Source organism: Wallemia ichthyophaga (genome assembly GCF_000400465.1).
Source record: "Wallemia ichthyophaga EXF-994 unplaced genomic scaffold scaffold23, whole genome shotgun sequence".
NCBI classification, from domain to species: Eukaryota; Fungi; Basidiomycota; class Wallemiomycetes; order Wallemiales; family Wallemiaceae; genus Wallemia; species Wallemia ichthyophaga.
The window spans coordinates 65,867-92,341 of NW_008806296.1; the positions used below are offsets into that span (position 1 = coordinate 65,867).

The 26,475-nt window shown below is 46.9% G+C and overlaps 12 protein-coding genes across 12 annotated transcripts; 3 read left to right on the forward strand and 9 right to left on the reverse strand.

Annotated features, from left to right (window-relative positions):
* Positions 1-55: 55 nt before the first annotated feature.
* Positions 56-602, forward strand: J056_002648 (Transcription initiation factor IIA subunit 2; the record flags this gene model as incomplete). The annotated part of the gene is made up of 4 exons (XM_009271913.1): positions 56-99; positions 145-232; positions 288-347; positions 414-602. The coding sequence occupies 4 exons, from the start codon at positions 56-58 to the stop codon at positions 600-602; spliced, it is 381 nt and encodes a 126-aa protein (XP_009270188.1).
* Positions 603-654: 52 nt separating this feature from the next.
* On the reverse strand, positions 655-3,054 carry J056_002649 (putative serine/threonine-protein kinase IKS1; the record flags this gene model as incomplete). The annotated part of the gene is made up of 7 exons (XM_009271914.1): positions 655-828; positions 875-958; positions 1,008-1,023; positions 1,071-1,192; positions 1,239-1,563; positions 1,615-2,961; positions 3,011-3,054. 7 exons carry the CDS (start codon positions 3,052-3,054, stop codon positions 655-657), a joined length of 2,112 nt encoding a protein of 703 aa, XP_009270189.1.
* Positions 3,055-3,269: 215 nt separating this feature from the next.
* J056_002650 (uncharacterized protein) lies at positions 3,270-4,019 on the forward strand (the record flags this gene model as incomplete). The annotated part of the gene is made up of 2 exons (XM_009271915.1): positions 3,270-3,875; positions 3,924-4,019. 2 exons carry the CDS (start codon positions 3,270-3,272, stop codon positions 4,017-4,019), a joined length of 702 nt encoding a protein of 233 aa, XP_009270190.1.
* A 74-nt stretch (positions 4,020-4,093) lies between these two features.
* J056_002651 (Carboxylic acid transporter protein-like protein) lies at positions 4,094-5,956 on the reverse strand (the record flags this gene model as incomplete). The annotated part of the gene is made up of 8 exons (XM_009271916.1): positions 4,094-4,402; positions 4,454-5,127; positions 5,182-5,259; positions 5,313-5,596; positions 5,650-5,685; positions 5,738-5,758; positions 5,809-5,856; positions 5,901-5,956. 8 exons carry the CDS (start codon positions 5,954-5,956, stop codon positions 4,094-4,096), a joined length of 1,506 nt encoding a protein of 501 aa, XP_009270191.1.
* A 142-nt stretch (positions 5,957-6,098) lies between these two features.
* On the reverse strand, positions 6,099-7,091 carry J056_002652 (uncharacterized protein; the record flags this gene model as incomplete). The annotated part of the gene is made up of 1 exon (XM_009271917.1): positions 6,099-7,091. One exon carries the CDS (start codon positions 7,089-7,091, stop codon positions 6,099-6,101), a length of 993 nt encoding a protein of 330 aa, XP_009270192.1.
* Positions 7,092-7,181: 90 nt separating this feature from the next.
* J056_002653 (Tuberous sclerosis 1 protein-like protein) lies at positions 7,182-10,009 on the reverse strand (the record flags this gene model as incomplete). The annotated part of the gene is made up of 3 exons (XM_009271918.1): positions 7,182-7,902; positions 7,953-9,300; positions 9,805-10,009. 3 exons carry the CDS (start codon positions 10,007-10,009, stop codon positions 7,182-7,184), a joined length of 2,274 nt encoding a protein of 757 aa, XP_009270193.1.
* Positions 10,010-10,471: 462 nt separating this feature from the next.
* J056_002654 (Serine/threonine-protein kinase shk2) lies at positions 10,472-12,470 on the reverse strand (the record flags this gene model as incomplete). The annotated part of the gene is made up of 2 exons (XM_009271919.1): positions 10,472-12,199; positions 12,252-12,470. 2 exons carry the CDS (start codon positions 12,468-12,470, stop codon positions 10,472-10,474), a joined length of 1,947 nt encoding a protein of 648 aa, XP_009270194.1.
* Positions 12,471-12,888: 418 nt separating this feature from the next.
* On the reverse strand, positions 12,889-14,764 carry J056_002655 (uncharacterized protein; the record flags this gene model as incomplete). Its single annotated transcript, XM_009271920.1, has 2 exons — positions 12,889-13,412; positions 13,456-14,764. 2 exons carry the CDS (start codon positions 14,762-14,764, stop codon positions 12,889-12,891), a joined length of 1,833 nt encoding a protein of 610 aa, XP_009270195.1.
* Positions 14,765-14,936: 172 nt separating this feature from the next.
* On the forward strand, positions 14,937-17,766 carry J056_002656 (uncharacterized protein; the record flags this gene model as incomplete). The annotated part of the gene is made up of 2 exons (XM_009271921.1): positions 14,937-15,175; positions 15,222-17,766. 2 exons carry the CDS (start codon positions 14,937-14,939, stop codon positions 17,764-17,766), a joined length of 2,784 nt encoding a protein of 927 aa, XP_009270196.1.
* Positions 17,767-17,862: 96 nt separating this feature from the next.
* J056_002657 (Putative methyltransferase C2C4.06c) lies at positions 17,863-19,446 on the reverse strand (the record flags this gene model as incomplete). The annotated part of the gene is made up of 3 exons (XM_009271922.1): positions 17,863-18,236; positions 18,290-18,373; positions 18,426-19,446. 3 exons carry the CDS (start codon positions 19,444-19,446, stop codon positions 17,863-17,865), a joined length of 1,479 nt encoding a protein of 492 aa, XP_009270197.1.
* A 140-nt stretch (positions 19,447-19,586) lies between these two features.
* On the reverse strand, positions 19,587-22,153 carry J056_002658 (uncharacterized protein; the record flags this gene model as incomplete). The annotated part of the gene is made up of 4 exons (XM_009271923.1): positions 19,587-21,742; positions 21,794-21,944; positions 21,988-22,042; positions 22,092-22,153. The coding sequence occupies 4 exons, from the start codon at positions 22,151-22,153 to the stop codon at positions 19,587-19,589; spliced, it is 2,424 nt and encodes an 807-aa protein (XP_009270198.1).
* Positions 22,154-22,234: 81 nt separating this feature from the next.
* Positions 22,235-26,468, reverse strand: J056_002659 (L-aminoadipate-semialdehyde dehydrogenase; the record flags this gene model as incomplete). Its single annotated transcript, XM_009271924.1, has 4 exons — positions 22,235-22,806; positions 22,853-24,010; positions 24,057-25,490; positions 25,544-26,468. 4 exons carry the CDS (start codon positions 26,466-26,468, stop codon positions 22,235-22,237), a joined length of 4,089 nt encoding a protein of 1,362 aa, XP_009270199.1.
* Between the last annotated feature and the right edge of the window lie 7 nt (positions 26,469-26,475).

The window sequence follows — 26,475 nt, forward strand, 5'->3', positions numbered from 1 at the left end:
AAATAAAAAATGACCACACAATGTCTGGCTGACACAAGGTAGTGATGCCACCATCATGGCCAACGCACAGAACTACTTTGAACTGTACAGAAGATCGAGGTGCGTTGTTGAGAGTGCTGTGTACGAAACTAACAATTCCGTAAGCATCGGAATAGCGCTGACAGACTCGCTGGATGAGCTGATAACGTCTGGACACATAAACCCACAGCTGGCGATGAAGGTTTTGAGTCAGGTGGGCGTGGAGTGGCGTGTGTTGCGTGGCTGTGGCTAACAGAGCGTTTCTGCAGTTTGATAAGTCGATGATGGATGCTCTATCGAATCAAGTGAAGAACAAGACGCAGATGAAGGTAAGCGGTGTATTGTCTGATTGGCTGATTGGCTGTTATAAAAGCCCTTCTAACACACCGATACAGGGACACCTCCACACTTACCGCCTCTGCGATGAAGTTTGGACGTTTATCGTAAAAAATCCTCAAATGAAGGTCGATCAAGGGGAGCTGCTCACTTCCGATAAGATTAAGATCGTCGCTTGTAGAAACACCGAGGGGAATCCATTCCAGCAGCCTACGAATCAGCCAGCCAATTCAGCTGGCTCAAAGTAACTAATTTGTATTTTAGTATATGTATTTATATTTCTTTCTCTTTTAATCTTGATTAGCTTCTTTTTATTCCTTGATTTGCCCTCTTCCTCGATTCCTGATACACCACGTAGCTTGCAAAGATCCCAACCGTGGATAAACCCAGCAGCAATAGCCCCGCGGGTATCCTCACTGCCCAATATCTGTCTGGGAAGTATGCCTGTATTGCGCTGTGTGCGGATATAGCTGGCTACACGCGAGTTAGCCTATTTGCACACCCATAACACACCACACACAGTCACAAACACCCAAAGCGTGTAGTAGGTGAATATAACGCCACTGCCAATCATCATCAGCAGTCCGAGTACATTGGTTGGTGTCTGTACGCGGTTTTGTCAATTCAAACTCGTGTCTCAACTGCTAGCTCACCATCGTTGTGAGCAAACTAAACAAGACATAAATCACGAGTAATTTACTATTATATACAAAAACAGCGTACTTAGCAACACCAGCACGCTGCTTTTACTCCTCTTCACACTCTCCACATCCACCGCTATCAGCAGCGTCACCAACACCTTCCACCAGATATTTCTTTTCTCGGTGATTAAATGCAGCTGTAGCGTGTGTGTTAGCGTGGATAGCGATAATATCCAGACAAACCTTCACTAGCACCCCTCCAGCCATATACAACCCCTTCAATGGTATTGCCGGCAGTATTCGCGGTAGTATACGCGGTGGCGGAGGGAGTTTGCGTGTTTGTTTGGCAGTGTGAGTGTGAGTGTGAGCAGCAGAGTGATTGGAATAAGCAGCGCCATAACCACCCACACCGATACCTTTCTCTATCCACTCCACCTCTTCCAACACCGCGTGCGCTAGAGGCCTACGCGCCGAATCTCTACTGAGCAGCTTGGCAAGCAGGCGAAAGAGGGAGATGGGGAGGTGAGGGAAAGAGAGAGATGCCTGCCTAACATCCTCCTCGCTGAAGCTGTATCATGTGAGCCGCAACCACAACCAAAACCGCACAAACAGCACTCACCCTCTATAATTGGCTATTTCCGCAGAAAGCACGTCGTAGTCCGTCGCCCCACAGTCACCCACAGTGTGCCAAGGGAGAGCTAGGAAGATCATCTCGTGCATTATCATCCCTAGAGACCACATGTCCTGCGTGAATGAGTGCTGCTGCGTGAGATGACCGTTTGCATCGACGTGCAACGCTTCCGGGGAAGCATACTCCATCGTCCCAGTCTGCCCTGTACGTTGGGCCGTTGCTTTGTCGATATCTCCATTACCTCCTCTAACCCCTGCCAGTGACAAGGATGAGCCGAAATCAGAGAGCATTGCGCGAGGAACAGCAGAAGGATTGCTGCTATCACCAACATCATCCCAACTTAGCAGCACATTCGCCGGCTTGAGATCGAGGTGCATAATTCCTTTGCTGTGCAGGAAGTCGAGACCATCAGTGATGTGTTTGAGCAGTTGGAGGAGCTCTTCTTTGCGGAGGTGTTGATGTGTTGGGGTGGGGGCGGGGGTATCAGTGTTATTGTTGGTGTGAGTATCTGTTGAGTGCGCCGAGTGAATTGAGTTCTGCCTCTTCTGTCTCCGTTGCTTGCGTGTCTCGGCAATAAAATTTTCATTTGTGTATGAGCGTGACTGTGAATGTGAGTTGGAGGGCAAATGTGCTTTATCCACACCCTCCGCATTCCCACCACGGCGCTCATATATCAGCTCAGCCAGACTCCCGCCATTCGCAAAAGACATGAGGAGGTAGAGAGTTGGAACGCGAGGGCCAAACTGGGTGAGCGTCGCCAACTCGACCCATGAATGGTGGTAGTCGACAATATGCGGGTGGCGCAGACTCTCGAGCAGCTTTACCTCCTGCAGTGCCCTGGTGAGGTACGCAGAGGACAGCCCGACAGCCACCTTCTTCACTGCATATAGACCCAGTGCGTTATCGTTCAGCGTGTGCTGACAGAGATGTACACTGGCATATGCACCACGACCTATTTGCCGCAATTCGACGAAGAATTTCGCATAATAGCCGTCGACGCGTGATGTGACGTCATGTGCGTGCGAGTGGTAAGAGTGAGTGGGATTACGAGGGGAATCTGCTTTAGCTGGCTGAACATCTGCTATCGAATTACGCTTCTGATATGGTGGTTTCTGGTATGTTTTCGTATAAGGAGGTGTACGCGCACCTTCAAGCTCACTAAGCAAGCGGAAGTAGTTGGTGGTAGGTGGAATATCATCGGCAGGATCTGGCTGCATCGGGCGTAGACAATTGGGGCAGATTGAGTCGTGTTGGGTTTGTGGGTTGAGTGATTGAGTAACTTTAAGTGATTTCGTGGGTGGATGGTAGAGTACTATCTGATTAGAGGTGTTTGATCTGCCATAAAGTAATTTAATATGATTCAGCCAATGTAATAATCCCTCACAACACCAATTGCCAGTCTTTGTCGTGGGCTTTGACCAATGCCATGGTTGTGTCCTTACAACGATGGTCAGATAACTCTAATCGCGTCATTTAGATAAATACTAAATAGCTCACAGGTTAACACTCGCAGCACTCTCCCGCATTCTCCTTCTCCTGATCATCTCGACAGCGATTGGCGTAGGCTGAGTGCCACACAGCGCAGAGAGATACACAGCGCCTTCAATGATTTTACAAAGAACAAGAGCGCCGATAGGAAAAGCATGGATATTACGCCCTCTGATAACCCAGGTGGCTTCATCGTTGAATCTGATGATGAGCCTGATGAGCCTGATACAACATCCCTTCTCCCGTTCTCCCGCATCAGACCCATCTTGCGCTCTCTCAATCTCGACGATAATGATGAGCAAGTGTTAGACATTTTTAAGCAAGCGGCCTTAGGGTGGGGGAGTGGTGATGCAGACGACAACGATATTGGCACTATCCCCTGGCAAGATTTCGCTTCGGTGGCAGCAGTCCTCGTTGCTCAGAGAGATGCAGACAGGGATTTGCAAGGTGATGAAATGGACGATGATGACGACGACGTGGATGCATACAAGCTTCAACCAGGCGACGATGATCTCAGTGATCCGAGTGACCCGGGTGATCCAAGTGACGCCGAGAGTGATCGCGTAAGCGATCTAGTTGAACATGACAAACCCTCCAAGAAAAGTGAAAGGAAAGTAAGCCAGAAACAACACGACAGCAGCTTGGACACCTTCAGACTCTTCTTCCCAGACCCTCATTTTGTCACTCAAGACTCAACTCTTTCTCTCAGCGACTTGAAACGCGTTATCAGATCGCTTAAAGAAAAGATTAGTGATGAGCAGGTGAGCTTTAATTCGTTATTCATACTCTCATTCACCATCCCACAACAGGCGACAAAAATGATGTCTATGGTGTCCACCTCTAACAACACTTCTGTATCCTACCAAGACTTCACTCAGATGCTACTATACACCAATCTCATTTGAGTAGCTATCAAATATTGAAATAACGAAATTTTCATGTCTTACACTCACTCATACTGACTACACTTTTACACTCACTAGTTCTCCTCTGGATCGCCAACCTTCGTCTTCACTCCACTTCCACTTGACTTGGGCGTCATCTGGCCATCCACCGCATCTACCTTATCAACCACGTATCTCTCGGCCTGCCCATCGTCATGCCCCCCTCCATTCAGATCTCTCCCCTTATTCTCCCAAGCAAGGAGAGCAGTGATGATGAGCAGCGCAGCGATAATCCCGACAAAGATACCGCTAACTGTAGCGTAATCCTCGTGCACTCTTCCACAAGTCTCGATCATGCGCGTTTCGCCTGCCCTAGATTCGATCTGAGAAGAGCCAGACGCCACCTACAAGAGAGTGAGCGAGGTGAGCAATGACAGTTTGGAACTGAAACACACCATCAGACCCAAATTATAAGCCAGGCCTCCAAACAGCGCTCTCACATTTGGTGGTGACAGCTCATTCATGTAGATAGGCACGACAGCCCACGCGCTCTGCACGCCAATTTGCACGAAAAATCCACCTGCCGCGACGCCGTTGAAGGACGAAGGCACGACCCATAGCGGTATGAAAGCGCCTGCAATGCAGCTGCACACCACTACAGTCAACCTGCGGCCTAATTTCTGCGACATGATCCCACCTACTACTCCTCCAACTACACTGCCTGTGTTGGCGACTATGACCAGCTGTGTGGCTCGGAAGTTGGAGAAACATTTCGATTGCACATACATGGTCAGCAGGAGATCTTGCGAAGCGTGCGAGAAGAAGGCGAAGAGAATCATCAACCAGATCGCCAGCAGGATGTTCGGGTAGTAGGTGCGAAGGATAGTGCAGAGGTGTTGGAAGAGTTTACTCTTGGTCTTGGTCTCGCTATTACTTTTACTTTTGCTGTTATGTACTCGTGACACTGGCACAGCTGCTTGAATCGCTGCTGCTAACCACGATAGTCCAGCGCCGAGGAAGAAGAGGGCACGGTAGTTAGCACCCCCACTCAAGCTCACACTTGGCACCAAACCGAGATTGACACAGCTGGCAACGAGATAACCGCATGCGTAGCCTTGTTGGAATATGCCTGGTGGTGTTTGTGTTGAGATACATGCTCACGCCGATCGTCTCGCTCACCCACCACTGAACAATCCCCGCGCTTCCCTCGGGAGATTCTCAAGAGACAGACTAGCAGCAGGGCCCCAGACACCTCCCATGACTGTTGCGTGTGAGAACTCATGACCCTTCCTCAAAAAGTCCCATTCCACTCACAAACACCGAAAAGCGCTCGAACGCCGAGAAACGCACTGAAGGTGTCGCAATATCCAGTGGCTAGACTGAGTGCACCGACGACGACCATTATTGTAGCGAGAACCCATTTGCGGTTGTACATGTCAGAGAGAATTCCGCCTACTAACGCCCCCACGGGCCTCAGCAGCAAGGTGAGCGTTATGGCAGTAGTCACTTGCGTCGAATCTTTCCCGAATCTCTCACCTATGGAAGTACTCGACAGACTTACGCTGAAGTAATCATAAGCGTCCATCAGCCAGCAGAACCTTTTTTTTTCTCATATAAGTGAGACATACGTCGCCACCTCAATTTCACTCACCATGCTGAGAAGAATATGAGGAGATGGACTATTTTGCTTTTGTCTGCATTAGATCGACTTGTATGTTTAGTGGGATTGTGTTATTTACACTCTGCGACAAACGATCAACCTGGTTTGTGTGTGAGGGATACTACAATGTAGATATTGTTATCCACCCACGGATTTAAGCTATCACGACTTTCGCTTGTATTTTCATTCCCATTACCCCTGCTACTACGTGAGCTTGGCTTGCCGCAATTCTAGCGTCGCACCTGCGACTAATCCCATTTGTAATATGTTCACGCAGCCTGATCCTCCAATTTGACATGACAGGAAGAACCCAACAATATCTCCTTCTCAGCTTCATACCAGTTGCATTCCTGGGTACATAAAAGCATTACAGCGTGCAACGGAAAATACTCACATAAACACTAGTATAGTAAGGAAGAACATCTATTGGACGAGAAATTTTATGCAGATTTAAACAACACTTCACTCTTACCGAGTGGAGCGGATTTATACGCACCATTTTCAAAGAGGGTGGAGCTAGGCAGTGATACTTCTGGACGTACGTGGAGATAAAGCTGGTGCAGTGCGTTAGTAGCAGCGCGATATTTAGCCATTTTGAGCGAAGATCCGAATCCTTCACCGAGTTGGATATTATCGTCAGCGAATACGCCGACAATGTAAACGGGCGACTGCGTATATCTTCCTGTCTCCTTGAGCAACTTCACATCTACTCCGCTGTAGCCAAACTTGGTGGCAGTCTGGTTGATTATGGTTACTGGGTTTTCAAACTTGAGGAGTGAGCGAAGGTCGAGGGAGCGGGAAAGGAAGAAAGCTTTGGCGAAGTGAGAGGCTTTCTCTACACCTCCATGCTTGAGTACCAAACCAACGACACTCTTGCTCAGACTAGCCATGGCGTCTTCGTGGAGAGTAAGGCCGTGGGTTGATTCGCGTCTCCATCTCAGCGACGAGTGCGCACCCCACTCCCGACTAACAGCAGAGCAAGTCTTGGGACCAACAAGCATGCTGACAGCTGCTTTGAGCGGCTTGAGTGGTAGATTTGGGTAGGTGAGGTGGAGGTGTTCAGTTGCAACGAGTCCAAGGAATGTGTTGCCGATGGATTGTAATTCGTCGTTGTTGGATGACTCGCTGAATGACGCATGAGTGCACGCCTTCTCTATTTCGTCAATTTCGACACTCAGTCCGAGTCTGTGTCCCAGAGCCACGAGAGAAGATTCACGCACGGGCACCGACGAAGCCCATTCCTTTGCGTTAAATGGTGGCAGTGAAGAAGATTCCTGTGTGATATTCTCTGTGATATTCTCTGCGCTATTCACGCTACGCTTCCCTTTGGCTTCGACTGGCGGCGCTCTAACTGCAATTCTACTACTGCTACTGCATACAGACGTCGATAAACTGCGCAGATTCACCGCTCTCACTGCTTGCCGAGTTGCCATCATTTTTTATGATCGTCGTCAGAGCACAAGTGTGCAAATATACGCTCTAAATAATACAATTTCTTTTCAATATACACGCCATTATATCTTTCAATTTGAAGCCTTACGCTCCCCACTTGAATCCCTGCTCTGTGGTCCTAGCCCCAGTCCGGCAATCACAGACGGGGCAGACGACAGCGTCGGCGACCTTACATGCCGCGTGCGGCGGTGAGTATTGTTGTTCGTTTGATTAGTATTGTTGGTACCACTAGCGCCTGTCTGATGTCCTCCTGACAACACCGAATTACCACCTAGATATGGAGTATTTGGCTGCGACTGTGTCCATGCATTCGACAACGACGCTGGAAACAAATTGATTGAAGGCGCCACTGGGGAGCGCATCGGTGGTGACTTACTCCCATCCCTTCGAACAAATGTAACATCTTCATCACTCGACTCTTCTTCGCGATTCTGATTCATCAAAAATGCTTCCCTCTTCTCTCCTTCCAGCCTCTCAACTGTAGCTCTCAAATTGAGCACCTCTTCGGGCAAATCTGTATTCTGGAGTGGATGGACATGTACTTCTTTAACTTGCGGTGTTTCCCTCACTTGACTGCGGTTTCTACTCTCAAGTAGCTCCGTCAACCTGCTCTCCAGATGCTCGTTCTTAAAACGCAGCTGATCGCTCTCATTGCGCGACTTACGAGCCTCGTTCTCTGCCGCGACTCGTGCATCTCGCTCTGCTTTTGTCATTGTCTTGAGCACATTAAACCTACCTAAGAGTAGCTGCATTTCGCGTCTTTGCTCGTCGTGTCTAAATAGATCATCGTCTCTGTCGGGTTATGTTAGCACATGCACATTTCCCTCACAACGCCAACCCACCGATCTGCCAAAAGATTCATCAACTCCTTGTTGCGCTCTTGTAACTTGCCAAACTCCTCAATTTTAGGTGTCCACTCTCTGATCTGATTCTCAAGCTCGAATATTTGATTACCTGAATCAGCCAGTCTTCCTAGATTAACACGAATAATCTCTTCACTTGCACTACGTTCGCCTCTTAATCCAACAGCTTCTGCATCCCAGTTCTTCTTCTCTTCTCGGAAATACTTTACTTTCTTCTGTAGCTCGTCCGTCCATGTAACATGACGTGAGTGAGTTTTAGTTGCTTCGCTTCGAGCGTTAGACAGAGCAGCCTGTGCTTGTGACAACCTGGAGCTGAGTTCGCGGAGATGTATGTACAAAGACTGTTGGGCATCTTCATCGCGTGCTTCTGCCAATCTACGTCTATGTAACTGACCCAATCTCATCAACAGTTGTCCTTTAATATACTGCTCGTACGTGTAGTCACGCTTGATGTCATCTGTTCCAAACATCTCCCTCTCATCACCTTCTTCATCTTCCTTTTTCTCCACTCTCGCACGGTGGATGCTCTCACGCAAAGCTTTCGATTCAGGTAGGTAGATAACCGATTGATCGATCTGCGAGTCTAGTTGGGAAAGATCTGCATTTTCTTGATTGAGGTGGGTGTTTCCATCGATTATAATTCCCTCAGCTACACGTCTTCCATATTCAACAATACTTGCTGCGTTGATCTCAAGCACTGCGCACTGTGCAAGAATAGCTTGTGATTCAGTGTCAGGCCATCTGCAGCTTGTCTGTGTGAGCTCATAGTGAGGATCATTGAGAGGGTGTTTGAGGAAGAATGGATGTATGAGATGAGTTCGTAGTAATGGAAGCGAGCGAGCCTTGATGAGATCTACAAACAACCACTGATCAATATCTTGAACGTAAGGGTTGTCGAATTCAAAAGAATTGAGGTATTCAATCGGAGACCGTAAGAATGCGAGAGTGTTGGCTGGAAAAATACCATAAATGAAGGTAAACAGAGGTGAAGGGGAAGGAGTGAATTTGCTATCTTGAGTGAGTTGAATGAAATCTTTATTCTTGAGAGTGAGTGTACGTGTCACTGCCAGTTTATCAATCTCATTTATGATTTCAGAGTGAATGAATGCATTTTTACGCCTTTTCCAAACCAGAATTCTACCGATGAATGCGAGGAATGTTGGTATATACTTTGATAGCAAGATTGGGAATTTTGGAAGTAAGATGGAGTAAATGCAGCTAATGAGACTGATGACGCTGCTATCGTTATCAGTCAAGCTGCTTAGTATGATGAGTTGAAACAGATCAGAGGATATAAGATGATGTGAGTGAATCGACTGCTGACTGACTAGACTGAAAATTAGTTGCAAAGTTTGTAAACGATATGATTCAGACTTGAAGTGAGTAATTAGGATGTTGTAGATAGTTGAGGCATGACTAGGAAGTACTTCAATGAGAAAATGTTTACTGTCATTGCTAATTGAGCTCTGGTTGAGATATTCACGTATAAGAAGAGAAGCAGTGTGTGTATCTAAGTGCTTTATAAGGAGCTTTCTCACGAGCTCATTGCGAAGATAGTGAATAAAGTAATTCTCTATAAAAAAGTGCAAATTGCTTGAAATATCCAAGTCTAGCAAGCAATTGACTGTATATTCAGTCAAAGGGAGATTCCTAGGCTTGAAATCATCTAAATTGAAATGTTTATAATATTTCTTATCAAATTCTTTATGTTTTATTGAATAAACGAGTTCATCCATGGGTTATTCTGTGGTGTTGGTGGTGGTGGTGTTCGTAGGCTGATCCTCAAGCTCAAACTGAAGCCTGGGTAATATTTTTGTTTTGAATATCTTACCAGCAGCGTCTTGACCAAATTCATGTGATATTGCTCCAATCAGCGCTTCCACTGTCGATCCTCTAACCTTGAAAATACCGTTCTCTTGACTTGTTGAGAATCTCATCACCTTCTCTAATCCCCAATCCCTGCCAATAGAATCCCCAAGGCTAGGCGTATCTAAGCACCTAAACTTGTGATTCCTCACGCTCTTCCCGCTTTCCATTAAGTGCATTAACAGCTGAAAGCGCAGTGTTCTTCTCCCTAAGAAACTAAGCCTCGATTGATGATCCCCGGAAACTCCAGCTATTGACTTGTGTGTTACCGCCCTTAACGCTGTATCCTCACGCATTTCACCGGGCAAAGAAGGAAATTGCTCTTTCATGTATTCCTTCAATAATGGTGTATTCAAGCGCGATGAATTAGCTTCAGTGGCTATGAAATCTTAGTTTTGATATAAGCCATATGCTACACTCAAAACTCACCTAATCGCCTACTCTGGGTCACCGCTGCTCGATACATCCTCAACGTTAGTTACCAAGAGAGAAGACTCAGTGAAACAAAGAGAAATGTATAAAACAACGATAAATATGTATAAAAGGTATAATCATCGTATTTACATTATCAAATGACACAATCAAAATCAAGAAATGTACTAGTGAAAATTACTTCCGTCAGCTAAAGTCAATTACTGCTTGCTTTTAAACCTTAATAATGGCGCTAATCCAGATAACGCGCACGATTTCTGCATAAATTCGTGATTCACCAATTCATCTGCAGCTGCCCTTGACTTTACATCTACGCAAAGACAAACTGCCAAGAAGGACTTCAACTCTCTTGTTAAACTCTCTGGCTTCTTTAGAGTTGGTGTTCCATTCGTTGCAATCAAATACAGCGCTTTCAATGGCTCCTCATCGAGATATGGTGGCTCTTGCTCAATCATCTCTATTGCCATTATACCTAATGACCAAATATCTACTTTGGCACCATATTCCTTCTGCTTGACCACCTCTGGTGCCATCCAATATGGTGTACCTACCATCGTTGCTCGCTTTGACTTTTGATCTGATAACTTTGCGCAGAATCCAAAGTCTGTTATCTTTACATGTCCTTGTGAATCCAACAAGACATTGTCTGATTTGATATCTCTATGAATGATTGATTGTTGATGTAAGTGGTTCAATCCCTTACACGTCTCCCTACAAATACACGCTATTTGATCCTCTTCAATCTCATTGTTATCTATAATATCTGTTAATGCTCCACCTTCCATGTACTCCATAACTACCCAAAGTTCTCCATTTTTTATCAAGTAAGCATCTAAAAAGTTGACTATATTAGCATGATGACTCTCCTGCATCACCAAGATCTCATTGACAATTAACTCTTTCCTTGGTTGTGCACTAAGATCCATCTGTTTCACTGCAACTTTCTGTCCATTGTCTAATATTTTTGCAACATATACACTACCAGAAGCACCTTGACCAACTTTCTTGATTTTTGAGTATATGTTATTTGGATCACCTTGGCTAACAACCTGTCTCAGCTTTTCCATTATCTGTGTATCATTCATTGAGGATATACGCCTCTCGGCTACTTTGGGTGTTGAAGGCTCATTATTAGGAACTTGTTGAGGAACAGGCTGCTTAGCTTGAACCTGTTGTTGTTTTGGAGTGAGGGCAGGTTGGTTTGCCTTTTTATTCGTCAAAAGTGGTTTCACAGGTGGAGGTGCTTTTTGTGTAAGTGGAGGAGGTTGATGAGAAGGTTGAGAAGGTTGCGAGGGCTGCTGTGGTGGAGGATGCTGTGGAGGTGGTGTTGGTTGCAAAGATTGCTGCGCTGGAGCAGCTGATGATTTTTCCTTCTTGACGCTCGCGCTTGGTTGCGATGGTGGAGGAGGTGCAGCTCTTGGTGCAGAAACATTTTGACCAGCAAGGCCGGTCCCATTACCGAATCTTACATTTGCAGCTGGAGGTGTGTACGTTGTACCACCGGAAGGAGGAAATCTGTTATTCTGGCCAGCTTTCTGACCCTGGTTGAAACCAACTTCTTCTCTTCTCTGTTGATCAGTGTAGAATTCCAAAACGTCGAGAACAGCTTGAGGATTCTTAGCGTAATCTTCCTTAGTGATGGCTGAGGTCTGCAGAAGCTTATTCCACTGCTCAGGCAGACCTGTAAATGCGCCCGAGACAGGGTCAAAGCCGACGTGGACCTGATGGACGAAATCGGTGGGAGTGGTAACACCGAGTGGGCTAGCGTTGTAGATGTCATCCAACCATGCGTATAGCTCGTCGTCAGATTTAAAAGCCAGGCTGTAAACTTTATTCGTTGTAATTTCAACGCAGAATGGTTTCTGATCGGTGCGCTCGACAGCGATGATATTGCTGAGGTGGATAGCTGTCTGTGGAGCAGGAGCAGACTAAATAATAAAGAAAGTGAGTTGCGTGTCTATACGCCGCTTCAACACCCACATCATTCTTGTAAACGTCTATAGTGCGTGGATTGAGTACAATCCACTTCTTTGTCCAAAGCCACGACATTATTGGGCTATCATCTTTCATCGATGCCCATCCCCTCCTATTCGGCGCCTTTGCGTTGTTCTTGATTATTGGTTTTGCAGTCGCTGCAGTCGCAGGTGCTGTCGCTGGCGGCGGTGGAGCAGCCCTCGTTGGTTGGAGGTGACTGTTCATCTATTTTGCAGCTTATTTTTTTTATTTTTCGTGCGTCAATTTACCGTCTTGAGCGTCTTCTGGACACAAAGACCAGTGCGCAATCAAAGTGCACCATTTTAAATATTTTCGTGGATTTCAAAGGAGGTGATAGACTTGTAATCAGCACTCAGTAGCCTGTCTCTATCTTCCCCTCCTATTACTCTCCTTTTCATTTTCAACGCGCCGCAACTTTCTTCGCTTAAGCGAGGCAATACACTTTGACAGCCTCAGGTGCACTATACACCCACTCACTCACTCACTTTCCCCGCAGCACCAAGATTTTCAAGGGTTCTCACCCTGTCTCACCCGTCTCACCCGTCTCACATTCTCCACCGCAATTTAAAGTCAATTTTTCAAGAAAATAAATTATATTGTGTGTATCCTGCTACTGGCTGTATCAGAAATACTGATGCCTATCATGCTTTGGTGAGATGGTTGAATTAGGTGTAAGCGTTAGCGGTGAATGTGAATGAAAGTGTGATTGCTTGTGTCCAGATGTTGATGAGTCACTTCCACCGAGAATTGGTAGTGCGCTCAAAGGTCTCTTGCGTCGTGATTTTTTCTTATTTGTACTACCTGTACTCGATGGTAGTGGTAAACTCATCTGATTAGGTTTCGGATGCTTCAACTCCGGTACCTTATTCTGGTTGATCGAAGCTCTGTAGACGTATATAGATCCACTATCACTTCCACCGACAACAATCACCTCATGCTCCTGGCGTAGTATTGCTGTACATTTAATAAGTTCGGGTGTTTGCCATAGGTCATAACCGGGGATGTTGATGCTGTTATCATCTGCTCTGGCATTGATCGCACATTGCGTAGGCCATACGTAGAGATGCTTGTCTTCACTGCCAGAGCTGATCCAGCTACCATCGCTGCTGGGTGTGATACCCATCTGCATCGATCTGTTTTTATTACCTTGGTGGTGTGAGACTGTGTAAATCAAGAATACCCCACAAACCTTTAAACTTCGCGACTACTTTCTTGCTATCAAGGTTAACCATGTATGCTCTGTTATCGGCGTTTGTAACTAAGACGAAATCATCGTGGACATATGGAATTGCTTCAATTCCTACTATCTTTTTGCTGGAGTTTATCCTCTTTGAGTTGTGATTCTCAGCGTTGTGAATGTGTGTCTGGTTTGTGTAATTGTAAAGCTTAATGGTAGCTACATGCTTCATCCCCTTATTAGAGTAGGTGAATATGTCAAGCTGACCGAGGAGGGTGCCAACCAAGATGTAGTTACCCGTCTTGCTAAATGCGCAAGCTGTGATGAGCTCATTGAGTCTGTGTGAGAAAATGGCAGATTTGAGTGGAATTGACCATAGTTTGATTGTAGCATCTAAACTAGACGAGATAAAATATCTGTCGTCCTTAGGATGAAATTTGGTAGATGTGACAATATCGTTGTGCCTAAAAGTGGACAAACAGCCAGATCTATTTGGATGCCAAAGTCTAACAGTCTTATCTAGACTTGCGGTGATGAAAAAATTGTTCTTGCTCCAGTCCAAACCAGATACGCCGGAGTGATGATCGCTAAACTCTTTCACATCAATATCGTCGAAAGAAGTCTTATCGTGTTTGAGATTGTGAATTCTGACCAAACCGTTAAAGTTAGCCGAGGCAAGGTAGTTACCATCGTGACTAAATTTCATGTCGTAAACAGCGTCTTCATCGTCGTAGCTGGCGGATCTTTGAGGAGCGTTCTCTGTAGAAGGAGATCTAGTTGGAGAATAAGGTCTAGAAGATTTGTGAATTTTTGCACGTTCGGCTAATGAGGAAGGAAGAACGGATAAATTAGACATAGGAGGATAAAGAACTTGTTGTAAGTGTAGTCTATGAAATTGTTTTGTAGGTTGCCGATGAGAATGTATCCGGATATGTTGGGGGATGCCATCAAAAGATAAGCGACGATGAGGATGGTAGGAGCGGCATTTGCCCTTATTCTTGAATAGCTTGCCTATAAGATTATTGCGCTGGCTATTAGAGCGATTTGGATGTGTGATCTTGGTCGGCGGGCGATGATGGGGGGGTTGAGGAGATTGAAGTGTGTAATCGCTGTAATCGCTGCTGTTGCTATCGGAGGTGTCTGTGGGTTGCTGCTGTGAGTAATTGTCTTGAGAATCTTGAGAATCTGGAGGCTTTAGTGGCTGTTCTTGGTGGGTGTAGGCGGTGGTGTTGGTGATGCTGTCACTGCCACTACCACTACCACTACCACTACCACTGCCACTCTGCGTATCCCAGCCTAGCCAATTGAATAAGAAATTCATTACATAAAAGAAATGAAAATTATCTCTTGGTGGTTGATTTATAACAATTCTCGTTGATAATCCCTAATCTCTGTCTAACACTTGACTAAGCCGGTGGGCTTTAGAAGACCGGTGAAATTTTAATTTTGTATCAAGTGCCCTAGGTTGCAATTTTAATAGTCCCTCTATTGAAATGAAGAGATCCCTATTACAATCCAAGAATGCCTTCAATTTACAAAGGAAGTCTGCCGTAAAACTAATAAACGCTGCAACTTCAAATAAGTTCAGTAAATCCCCTGGCTTGGATTATTCAAATAACCTCGCTGGTAATTTTAAACCAATCCGATTCCACGATGGCGTTACTGATTCTTGGTGGCTACGTTTCACTCCAAATCACTCAACTGCCCCTGGGGACTTTGTATATATCCCAAAGTTGGTTTCTTTTGGTATTATTCTCCCTCTCTAATCCTCCTAACAGATACTCCCAAGTCGGTGTTGCTCTAGGCGTTGATATCATCGATGGTAGGCGCGTTTGGCACTGTCTACACTCCTCAGGCGTTTTATTACCTTACCCTGATTCTGCCATCGTTCATTCAACTCCGTTGTTCGATTCCTCTGAGTTAGATTTCAATCAAATTAGTGACATCATATCTCACTCAAAGCTGAATCCTCCTGCCGAACATCACGTTTACAACCCTGAAACTGATCCATTTGCTCCTTACAAAGCTAGGCTTTCTTCTCGCCTCAAGCGTCTTCGTTTTGACTTGGAATCCGTTCAGCGACAGCTAACCACTCAGGTTAATGACGTCTACAATTCTATAAAGCACAAGAATGATATGAAGTGGCGTGAATATGACATTCTCACTCTTGCTACACGTCATTTCAATCTGAAGCAGCCCACACAATTGCACATTCTTGCACTGCATATCATGCTCTACTCCAATACAACCGAGTACAACATGCTTGAAACACCTTCATCCATACAGGCTATGAAGTTTGGTGTGCGACCCGCTACTGAAGTTAGCATCCTCAGACTGGTGCACGACTGGGTCAATACCCGAGAAGGGAGAAGCATCCTTGGGAGCTTTGTCGAAAAGACCCACAAACTGCTAGAGGCTTCATCACAAACCGACAAGTCTATCAAATCACCACTGCCACTACCTCCACCACTCACCTACACTCCTAACGAAGGCATTCTCATTCGCTTCATCACTGACGCCTGCCAGACGCTCAACACACCATCCTTCAATCCCTACGAATCTCTCTGCTGCATACTCCTCAAGAACTTTCCTCAATACCACCACGTCAGCCAGGAAAACTGGCGATCGTTGGCCTTTGACCTGCTCCAGAATGTTGGAGTATTTGCACCCTGGGAGAGCATACATATGGCAGGCAGCGCAACACTAGTTCCACGCGACAACCACGTCGATAGACAGTTCGACCGGTTGAGCGAGACAGCGATACGGGAGTACCGCAGTGGTCCCACCATTGGCAGTAGCGGGCATACGCTGCAACAGCATGACATACTAGACGCACACCGACGAGATTTCGGACAGTTGCCAGTCTTCGTGATAGACGATGCCAATGCAAATGAGCTCGATGACGGTGTATCGCTTGAAGAGGTCGATGGCGAAGGGAAGCAGTGGGTGCATGTGCACATAGCCGACCCAGCTAGTGGGATCCCACACACACACCCCCTCTCTCTACTAGCTAAAGAACGCATCAGTTCGCTCTATCTCCCCCACCGCACCGTCCCAATGCTGCCACGCGAGTTGTGTCGCGAGGGTTTTTCGCTCGGCAGTCGCACACCGCAGCCGGTGCTTACGTTTTCTGCGCAAGTAGACGCACATGGCGCATTAGTCGACTATGACGTGAGCGCATCTATCATTAATAACATCCACACGCTCACGTACGACGATGTCGACGATGCGCTGGGGGTGAGTGGGGAAGCCACACGCATGCATGGCCGACTGCTAGATAGAGTGAGTAAGATGCGTGGTAAAGCTAACCAAGACTCACCCGCACTGTCTCACCCGGCCATCCCGTCGCATCACTTGGACACACTGCGCAAGCTCGTCCACGTCTCCACGCAGCATTCGGCACAACGCGTCGCGAATGGCATGCTATTCTGGCAGACTTATGTGCCTAGCACATCTGTATCGCCGCTGCCGCTCCCGAGTCCGCCACTGCAGATGCAGACGCTATGGGAGGGGCGTCCGCAGGTAGCACTACATGCACAGCCTACCCCCGACTCTCTCTCGCGCCGACTCGTCAGCCAATGCATGGCACTAGGGTGTCAAGTAGCTTCGCGGTGGCTAGGGGAGCGTGACGTTCCCGGTGTGAACCGCGGCGCACCCGTCCCCGAATCAGCCCTACCTGGTGCGATGGAAGAGCTACTATCACAACGCGACCAAGTAACGGGTGAGGTGTCCACCGCTGCCGTGTCTACCGCCGAGGCTAGTTTCACAGGCGGAACACTCTCTTCACGTCCCATTCCCCACTCCCTTAATGGATGCATGGATGGTTACGCTCGTGTTACATCCCCCCTGAGACGATATAGCGATTTGGTAATGCACTACCAGATTCGCAGCGCTCTGCTAGCTCATCACTCCCCGACCGAGCGCGTGCCATGGATGTATAAAACGCACGATGAAATGGAGGTATTCCTCAATAAATGTCGCCAGTTTGAGGGACCGCACAGCCGCATAAGTAATCGCGTAAACGATTATTGGGTGGTAAGGGAACTCAGACGCAGACATGCATGCTCGGAAGGCGGATGGGAGGCGCACGCACCCCTCACTTGCACTATCACTGGTGCGTGGAAGAATGACGGCGCAGGAACACGTAGTTGGGCGCCGTGCGAGGTCGGCGATCTCGGAAATATGGGCGCGAGGCTCGTCAAGGATCACATCACTCCTCATCACCTCTTCAAAGCTGACATAGGTAGGGTTGTTAGAGGATCACCGCTCGATTTCCAACTCTATGAAAGCGCGAGATTGATCGTCAAGTTGGAGGAAATGTAGGTGGCTCGTTGAGTGTGAGGTGTGTTGCTGACTGGAGCATATCAAAGGTAATTTATTTATTTAGACTGTTTCTACTCTATACACATACATATTATATTACACATCACTGCTTTGGTTTTGACTTTTAGTTTTGCTCTTCTTTTTGTTATTCTTGTTTTTGTTCTTGCGTTTCTTTGCTGGGGCAGCTGCTGCTACTCTGGCTCCTTCTGCAGTATCCACTCTCTCGAAACAAGCCACAAAGAATCCATTGGTGCGGTCGGTTCCAGGAGAACAGCGAATGACGCTCTGCGCCAAACCGACATCACCACCAAACGGCTCAGAGTGACCGCGCGTAGGCCATTCCGGCAGACACGAGTCTCTGCTCGCAAGTCTAAAATCGGGATGCTGGATGAGCGAATTCATAACCACGCACTCATTCTCCTCCTCGTGCACTGAGCAGGTAGAGTATACGATGCGGCGTACATTTGGAACTAAAGTGGCGTGATATGTTGGTTGGTTGATACGCAATACGCACACTACCCACATTTCATCGCATGTCCTATGATAGTCTCCTGGAAAGCCGCCAAGGCACTGAGACGGTCATCGTGCGCCTCTCTGTCGTCGTTATCTGGTGTGTGTGTGAACATCAAGGCTATAAACCTTCCACGCCGCCAACGCACCTTGTTCAGTGAGGTAATCGAGTCTGTTGACAATCCCAGAGCCCGTACAGCTCGGGTCGAGGAGGATGTGTGTGACGTCGGCGTGTGCAAATGGATCGCAATGGGTGAAATCACCCAGGACGTTTTGGGTGTTAGCGCAACCAGCCACACTGACCATCTTTTCGAGCGTCGCAAATCGTTTTGGCATGTGCTCGTAAGCGAGTAGCTTGCCTTTGTTGTGCATGAGCGACGACAGCAGCGTAGTCTTGTTGCCGGGTGCCGCCGTCGCATCGATGACCGTGCCCATGTTGTGACTCTGACTGTCCAATTCACTCGCCAGCCTCTTGCCATATGTTTTGAGCTCATTCAGCAGCACTACCGGTGGCATGCAGCTCGCTAGATCTTGCAGTATTACCTCCCCGCTGTTGTACATGTCGCTCGACGTTATGCGTTGCGATAGCCTTACATGCACTGCTATCAGGCTCGGTATATGTTCCACTACCCTGTATGCGTCACTCGCTAGTGGCTGCTCATTGCTCGTCTTATCCTCGCGCAAACCCAGCAGCTGAGCCAGCTTGGTGACGCCATCGATAAATGCTATTTTGTTTGTGTTGATGCGCAGGTATCTCGGAATAAGTTCTCCTTCAGATTCAGCCTTCCTACCCAAATCACTATTCGTCGTCACACCAGCCTTGACTCTCAACTTGGTGAGTTCCCCCCTTAATCTCGTTTTGTGGCGCAGAATTGCATCTTTGATCGGCCCTGAGCCAGCTTCAATCGCCTGCCGCTTTGAGAATAGCAGGTCGTGTAGAAGAACCATGACAAGATAAATAGGATCGCCTTGTGGCTTGGCAATCTTAATCGCCTTCTTCTCTTTATCTAGCAACCCAGTCACTCCAACCAGCTGCTTTATCACATCCTGGTACTTGAGCGTCTCCAGTACAAGAGCGAGCAGTCGCTTGGAATGGGCGTACGATTTAACCGACGTCTGCTTGTTAAGCACCCTCTCAACTGCCTCCGACGCCTGACGATAGAATTCCATCCGTTGGTTGCTACGATTGCTATCACTCAAGACACACATATAAAACGTAGAAAAACTTCAAAAGTCCAATACATCCCTAAAACTATACATTTATCCTCCCTCATCTGACTAATCCATCTTTCTTGCTTTTTTTTTACTCTTTATACTTCTGGCGCTGGTGAATATGTCGACGGTGAGTTTGTGCTCGGTGGACCCGGTGAGCCAACTCCCACTGCTCGTATGTGTGTCATCTGTGGCGCTGGGTAAGGTACCAGTGGTGTCATCTGAGGTGAAGGTGATGGGTATGCTGCAAAAACTGTTCCTCCTCCTTGGCTTGGTTGTGATTGCTGTGATTGCTGTGGTGTTGGTGTTGTTGATTGATGTTGTGGGTGTCCAGGTGGTGGCCCTCCCATTGGCGGCCTGTTTTGCATATTAGGTGAAAATTGTGGCATATATGCTTGTCTGGGTGCTTGCAATCCTGCCGCCATCGCAGCTTGGAACATTTGCGCAGGTGGTGGTCCTTGACCTGGTTGCATTTGTGGTCCAAATCCGATCGCTTGTCCTGAGGGTGGTCCAGCTATGAATTGTGGTACCATTCCATATGGTCCTGGGCCTGGCCCTGGTGGTGCCCCAGGTGCTCCTGGTGCTCCCATTGGTCCTCCTCCATTTGGCATTGGTGACTGTCCGCCAAATGGAATTCTATAGTAGTACGGCTGCCCTTGACTCATTGCCGCTTGTGCTTGTGCTTGTGCTGCGGCTTGTGCTTGTGCAATCACCATATTCTGAGCTGCAACAGCTTCATCAGGTGAACCATAATCATTGTTTCCATAGTACTGATTACTTGGAAACCTCGATTTATATGACTTTCCACTGAATTGCCAGTGTGGTCCAATCTGTTGTGCTTCCATTACTGTTTGATTCTTGAATGGATTGAAATCTTCCTTTACGTGCAGCCCAGACAAGCCACGTTTAATTGGCTTTGTACCAAAAAATGGATTTTTAATAGGCGTCGGAGCGCTAGTACTAGTAACTTGAGAAGTTGATTGTGATGGTGGTTTTGGTGATAGGTTGTTAGATGATCCACCTGGTGTAAAAGACATGGCATTTGGATTAGGTTTGAATGAGAAGGCTTTTGGATTCAAAGATTTTGATCCACCTGCAGTTGATGTGCTAGCTTGTGATAAGGCAGGTGAAACAACTGAACGGCGATCGACAGGAGGTGAACCTGGAGATTGATTGGTAGCCGGTTGTGAGACATGACGATTGCGCTCAGCTCTGACAGCCTTTACGCGCTCAGGGTTGAAAGGCGGAATCTTGGGTATGTTCATGTACTGCTTCAAAGAAGGTGACTTGGATTGTTTGAAGTCGTCCGGCTTTGCATTTGACTTGGTTGAGGTGTCAGAGATTGATTTATCAGATTCCTTCTCCTTCTCCTTTCTCTCATTCTTTGCAACGATACCTGCGATATCTTCTGGCATATCAGTCTTGAGCTTGAAAGACTGACCAAACTTGATCAAATCAGCAACTGTAGATGACTTTTCTTGGTTTACGAGTGCTTGCTTCTTTTGTTGTAAGCGCTCTTTTTCATTTGAGACAAAAGCTCTAAAGTCACCAATAAGAGAAGGGTCCGAAGGTTTTGTGGGCACTTTCTCATGAGGTAATTGCATTTGAACTTGGGATTTTGGAGCGGTGGGTGGCTGAGGCTGTTGTTGTTGCTCTGGTTGACTGGGTTGTTGTTCTTTTTGCTGCAATGGCTGCTCTGGCTGTTGCACTGGTTGTTGCACTGGTTGTTGCAATGGCTGCTCTTCTGGTTGCTGCAATGACTGCTGTTGTTGCACCTTCTGTGAAGCTCTACGTGCTTGTGGAGGAACATATGCATTTGGACCTCTTGTGACGCCAGAATACTTTTCTTCCTCGGTTAAAGCCACAGACTGACCTCTTTCTTCATTAACGTGAGCGTTTGAAGATTGCTGGTTAAGAATTTCTTTTGCCAGTTTATCAGCCTTCTTCTCGCGTTCTTTGTAGTCATTTCCCGACCTATCGAGCTTTGTAGTGTACATTTCCTCATTGTAGTTTGTTTGTAATCCAAACATCTGTTCGTTTGCCTTGAATTGATCCCAGGCGCCACCTTGATGATTATCTTGTGTCTCCACAGACTCATTACTTGGATAATCATCCGCCCAGCTCAACGACGCAGAAGCGTCTTGTGAGGATGAAATGATAGCAGGATCATCCGGTAAGACGTCTGGCGTCCAAGGCTTTAGCTCGCGTTCGTTGGTGTGCTTAGCTTTAGAGATATCTGTATCGACTTTGAAGGCTTTTGGAGTTGTGAGATTGAGTGAATTGTAGCACCACTAATACCACTCACAATCAGCCTTTATTTGCTCCAAGTCGACCAAGTCTTTGAGCTGTACTTTTGTGTGTTTGGTGTCCTGCTTAAGTGTAATCTCATGATTGGCTGAAATGAGTGTCCCTCTGAGTTTCTCGTTTTGACGCGTGGAGATGACGACTTGCTTGCCCTAAAAGCGTGTTAGATTGGAATATACGTCATCATATACTCACTATCGCTCCTTGTAACTTATCTGCGCTCTTATTATGGGTTCTCCAGCTCTGTCTCCTGGACCTTGTAAGCAGGTGGCTGGTACACAGCCCAATAATAAACCCACCTTGCACCATTGTTAAATGAATTGTTGTTGTTTCTCTTTCCCCCTCTGCTCGCTTGATTCATTTCAATCTCAGCGTATGAGTATTAAGTGGTTGCAGTCCAAGATATTTGTGAAAAAATAAATATATCTCTATTTTTTATATTCTAATGTCCACTTCTTCCAATAGCCCGTGCTTCGTCTACTCTCGGTAACTTGTACTCCCCTTCCCCAGTTGGTGCTCCCAGGAACTCCGCTTTGACCAACCACGCGACGTATAATCCCAACAAAGGCATATCAACCGTCGTCTTGACCTTCTCATCCGCCTTGGACTTCTTGATCAACTCTTGTGCATTCTTGTCATCCAGCGATGCACTCTTGGTCGACGTAGGCAGGTCATCCAAAACAAAGTGCAGCAATGGGAACAATGCGTTATCTCCAACTTCCATTACGTGCTTCTCCAGCTCTGACCTCCACACAAGATAGTCACTCGTCTGAACTTGATATCCGTATTTCTCCAGACATCCTAATAAGTCTGAGTAACGCACAGGTGGTCGAGCTGTTACGTGGACAACTCCATTACTATTTCCGTCTTCAACCCTACTCAGCATAGACAGTGTTGTAAGTCTGGCGACGTGATCAACGGGTACCATGTTAACAAAGTTGTGGATATTTGGCACTTGTCCGAGTTGTACGCATCCCTTGACTAACCTCCACAGAAAGTCATCCGTGTTTGTCACTTTTGCCTCATTAGATTGTTTTCATTAGTAGATCACCTCACCTACCTGCTGACTCTGAATCTCCAACAACGTACCCCGGTCTAACTATCGTACAGGCCAAGCCTCGCTTCGTGGCCTCCATCAAAAGCTTCTCGGCGACCCACTTGCTCTGTCCGTAACCAGTGCCAAGTCCCTCGCGAGCGCCTTCAAGATCATCTGACTCGAGCACACCTGAAGATTGACCGGACAGTGTCAATTCATCAGAAAGCTTGATGTAATGTTCAGTATCGAGTGCGGAAGTTGAAGACACAAATGACAACGCCTTAGCCTTCTGGTTGGCTGCCAGTTCAATAGCAGTCATTGTAGAGAGAACGTTAGCCGAACGAAGCTTGCCGTACGAGTAAACCCAGTGCACAAATGCACCATTGTGAATTATGGCGTCAGAGTCACTCGAAAGCCTATTCCACTCCTTTTCGTCTAATCCAAAATGCTTAGATTCAAGATCACCAACTACTGCCTCAACTCTGCCCTGCTTGACCCACGTCTCATCCCATGAATGACGCGCTGATCCACCCTGTCTGAGTCTGTTGATACCGTCCTCGTTCGATTTAGCACGAACAACACAGATTACTTTATCCACTCTGTCTCCACGCAACTTGAGCAGATCACGCAGAACAAAAGCACCAAGGAAACCAGTGGCACCAGTCAAAACCACAGTAAGCTTCTTGTTGTTCAAGTCTGATGGTAGTGCTGGGTACTTGTCAGCCAATCGAGGTATGAGAGAATCGAAATCGTTTCCGTAATGAACCTCATCCGACGCTGCTTTGTCATCCTTCTTCACACCGACAACGTCAGCATGCAGTCCGAGATCGGCTGCCTTCATTCCTTCAATTGAGTAGGCCAATCCTTCAATAGTTGGCTGCTCGAACACCAATCCGAGCGGTGCTTCAACGACGAGAGCTTTTCTTATCTCGAAAATCAATCGAGTCGCCAAAATGGAGTGACCACCTAAATCGAAAAAGTTGTCATCTAAAGCGATAGATGATGGTGCTGAAGGAAGAAGATTCTTCCAGACATCGTGGATAGTTTGTTGAATTGGAGTAAGCTTACGGTCGTCACCCACGTTTGTACGCGGCGTAAGAATAGCCGTATCTGGGAATGGCAGAGCTGGCTTGTCGATCTTACCATTTGGATTGAGTGGCATGCGCGTGAGTGGGATGAAAACTGAAAAATCTAGTCAGCATCATTCAAATAAAATACTAAGACTCACTAGATGGGATCGAATACGTTGGTAGCTTGGTTTTGAGATGCTCGCGCATGTTCTTGATAAGCTTACGGTAACGCTTCAGTCCTCTAGCAATCTCCCTTGAACGATCATCCTGAACGTCGTGACCTTCATCTTCGTCGTTACTCATGTATCCTTCAAGCTCGCTTGTTTCATTTGGAACAAAGTACGACACAAGAACCTTTTCCTCGTCCTTGTCACGTCTGACGAGAGTAACATTGTTTCTTACCAATGGATGAGCTGAAAGGTGAGTATCGATCTCACCCAACTCAATTCTAAATCCACGGATCTTGATTTGGTCATCTGCTCTACCAGTACACTCTACCAACCCATCTGGGCCATATCTACCTAAATCGCCAGTTCTGTACATTCTGTCACGAATACCTTTCCAATATTTACTGTAGTCTGGTTTCGTTTCGGCTATGGTATCTCTCCTTTCAACGCCAAAGCCAAACCAATTCTCGGTGAATTTCTCCTTAGTAGCATTTGGATCTAAATAACCCTCTGACAGACCACCTGAACGGACGTAAATCTCGCCGACTTCACCAACACCACATAGGACGTTCTTGTCCTGGCGATTAACAACAAGTAACTGCACGTCAATCATTCCCTGACCAGCTGGCATTATATCTTTTTGTCTACCGAGGAAAGAAGAATTAGCGTTAACTGAAGGGATAGAGTAGTATGATACTGCTCTTTGGGTCTCAGTTGTACCGTACATGTTATTTATTTGAACGTTATGAGCTAAAGCTTGCAAACGAGTACAGTCACGTTTAGTGAGGACATCACCAACAAAGAAGGCATTCTTGAGAGACGGTATGTGTCTAACGGCCTGAGCTGACAGTAACTGACCCATCGCTGGTGTCAAGTGTGTGACTGTGACTTGGGAATCCGCCATCCACTCAGCAAGCTGACCTGGTGTGCCAATATCTTCAGACGTTGGAACGTGCAACTCAGCACCGAGGAAAAGAGGTGTGAAGATATCTCTTTGGATAGGGTCGTGTGCGATACCACTAAGCATAGTGAACTTTTCATCCTTTGTCAAATTGAAACGCTCAGACATCCAAGGGAAAAAGTGGGTGAGTGAGTAGTGACGACCCATCACACCCTTTGGAATACCAGTTGAGCCAGAAGTGAAAGAAAGAGTGCCGATTGAATCAGGACCCAGTATAACACCTGGATGTTGAACAGATTTTGGTGATGGGTTTGCGAGTATGTCTTGTTGGCCATCGAGAGAGCCGCCTCTTAATCCATCTTTGGTGAGGCGCAAAGCAGGAACTTGGACGCACAAGTCTAGCTCCTGATTGATGTAGTCTTTGACTTCTGCCGACAGAACTCCGGCTCTGTCGAGCACCACCAAACCACGAGGACGCGCGACTTGCAAGTAGATATTTTGACGAGAAGGAGGGTAGGCGGGGTCTGTTGAGTATCGAGGTTAGTTAATGTAAATGAAATGAAATATTATCGCCTACCAATAACAGAGAAGGTAGCTCCAGCTTTGAGAACACCCATGACAGCAACGACCAAGTCAACACCTCTGTAGGCGTAAACCATAACGACCTCCTCTCTTTGTATACCACCATTCAAAAGATGGTGAGCGAGTATATTAGATGCGCCGTCGATTTCCTTATACGACCACGTTTGTTTGTTGCCTTGGTCAGTGCTCTCAACGATGCAAGTGCGAGTTGGATCGATATGAGCATTTTTTGAGAATATGTCGGTGATGGCACCCTTATAGCCACACCAGTCGAGGTCAGCGCGAGGATCAGGTAAAATACCAGCCTGAGACTCGGTGAAGAGAGGAAAAGAGCCAATGTTTGAAATGTTGGCAGTGTTATTCCTGAGGAGGTTGAATTGCATGATAAGGCTCTTTATTCTCTGGTTTGAGAAGAGGAGTGCGTTGTAGACAACGGCGATAGATTTCTCAACCTGATCGTAGTAAACAGCCAAATCGGAAGCTAATGCCGATTGAGTGCGCTCGTTGGGGGTGGTTGAGAGAGAGACTCTAAAGATGGTGCTATCGTTTGAATGGCTTGCCTTGAGAATCTCAGACCTAAGCTGATCAAAGGGAACAGCGTATTTCTTTGCATCGTCTAGTGTTTGCTCAACGTGGGCAACAAGAGAACCGAAAGACGCCGCTGGATCGATTTCGAACCTCGAGAACGATGGCTCGTCGTCACTGTTGAATCCGAGAATGATGGATGTATCCCCAGTGTATCTGTACAGCAGCATCAAGTAAATTGAGATTAGCTGCGATTGTTGTGCAGATTGATCGACGCGGAACTTCTCAACGGCTTCGATGAACTTTGGCTGTGAAGGCATTGGATAATCTGTAGGCAGAGCCAGTGCTGGGATGCCCCCAATATGCGTGCGCCATCTATCGAGTCTTTCAGACATAGTAGTG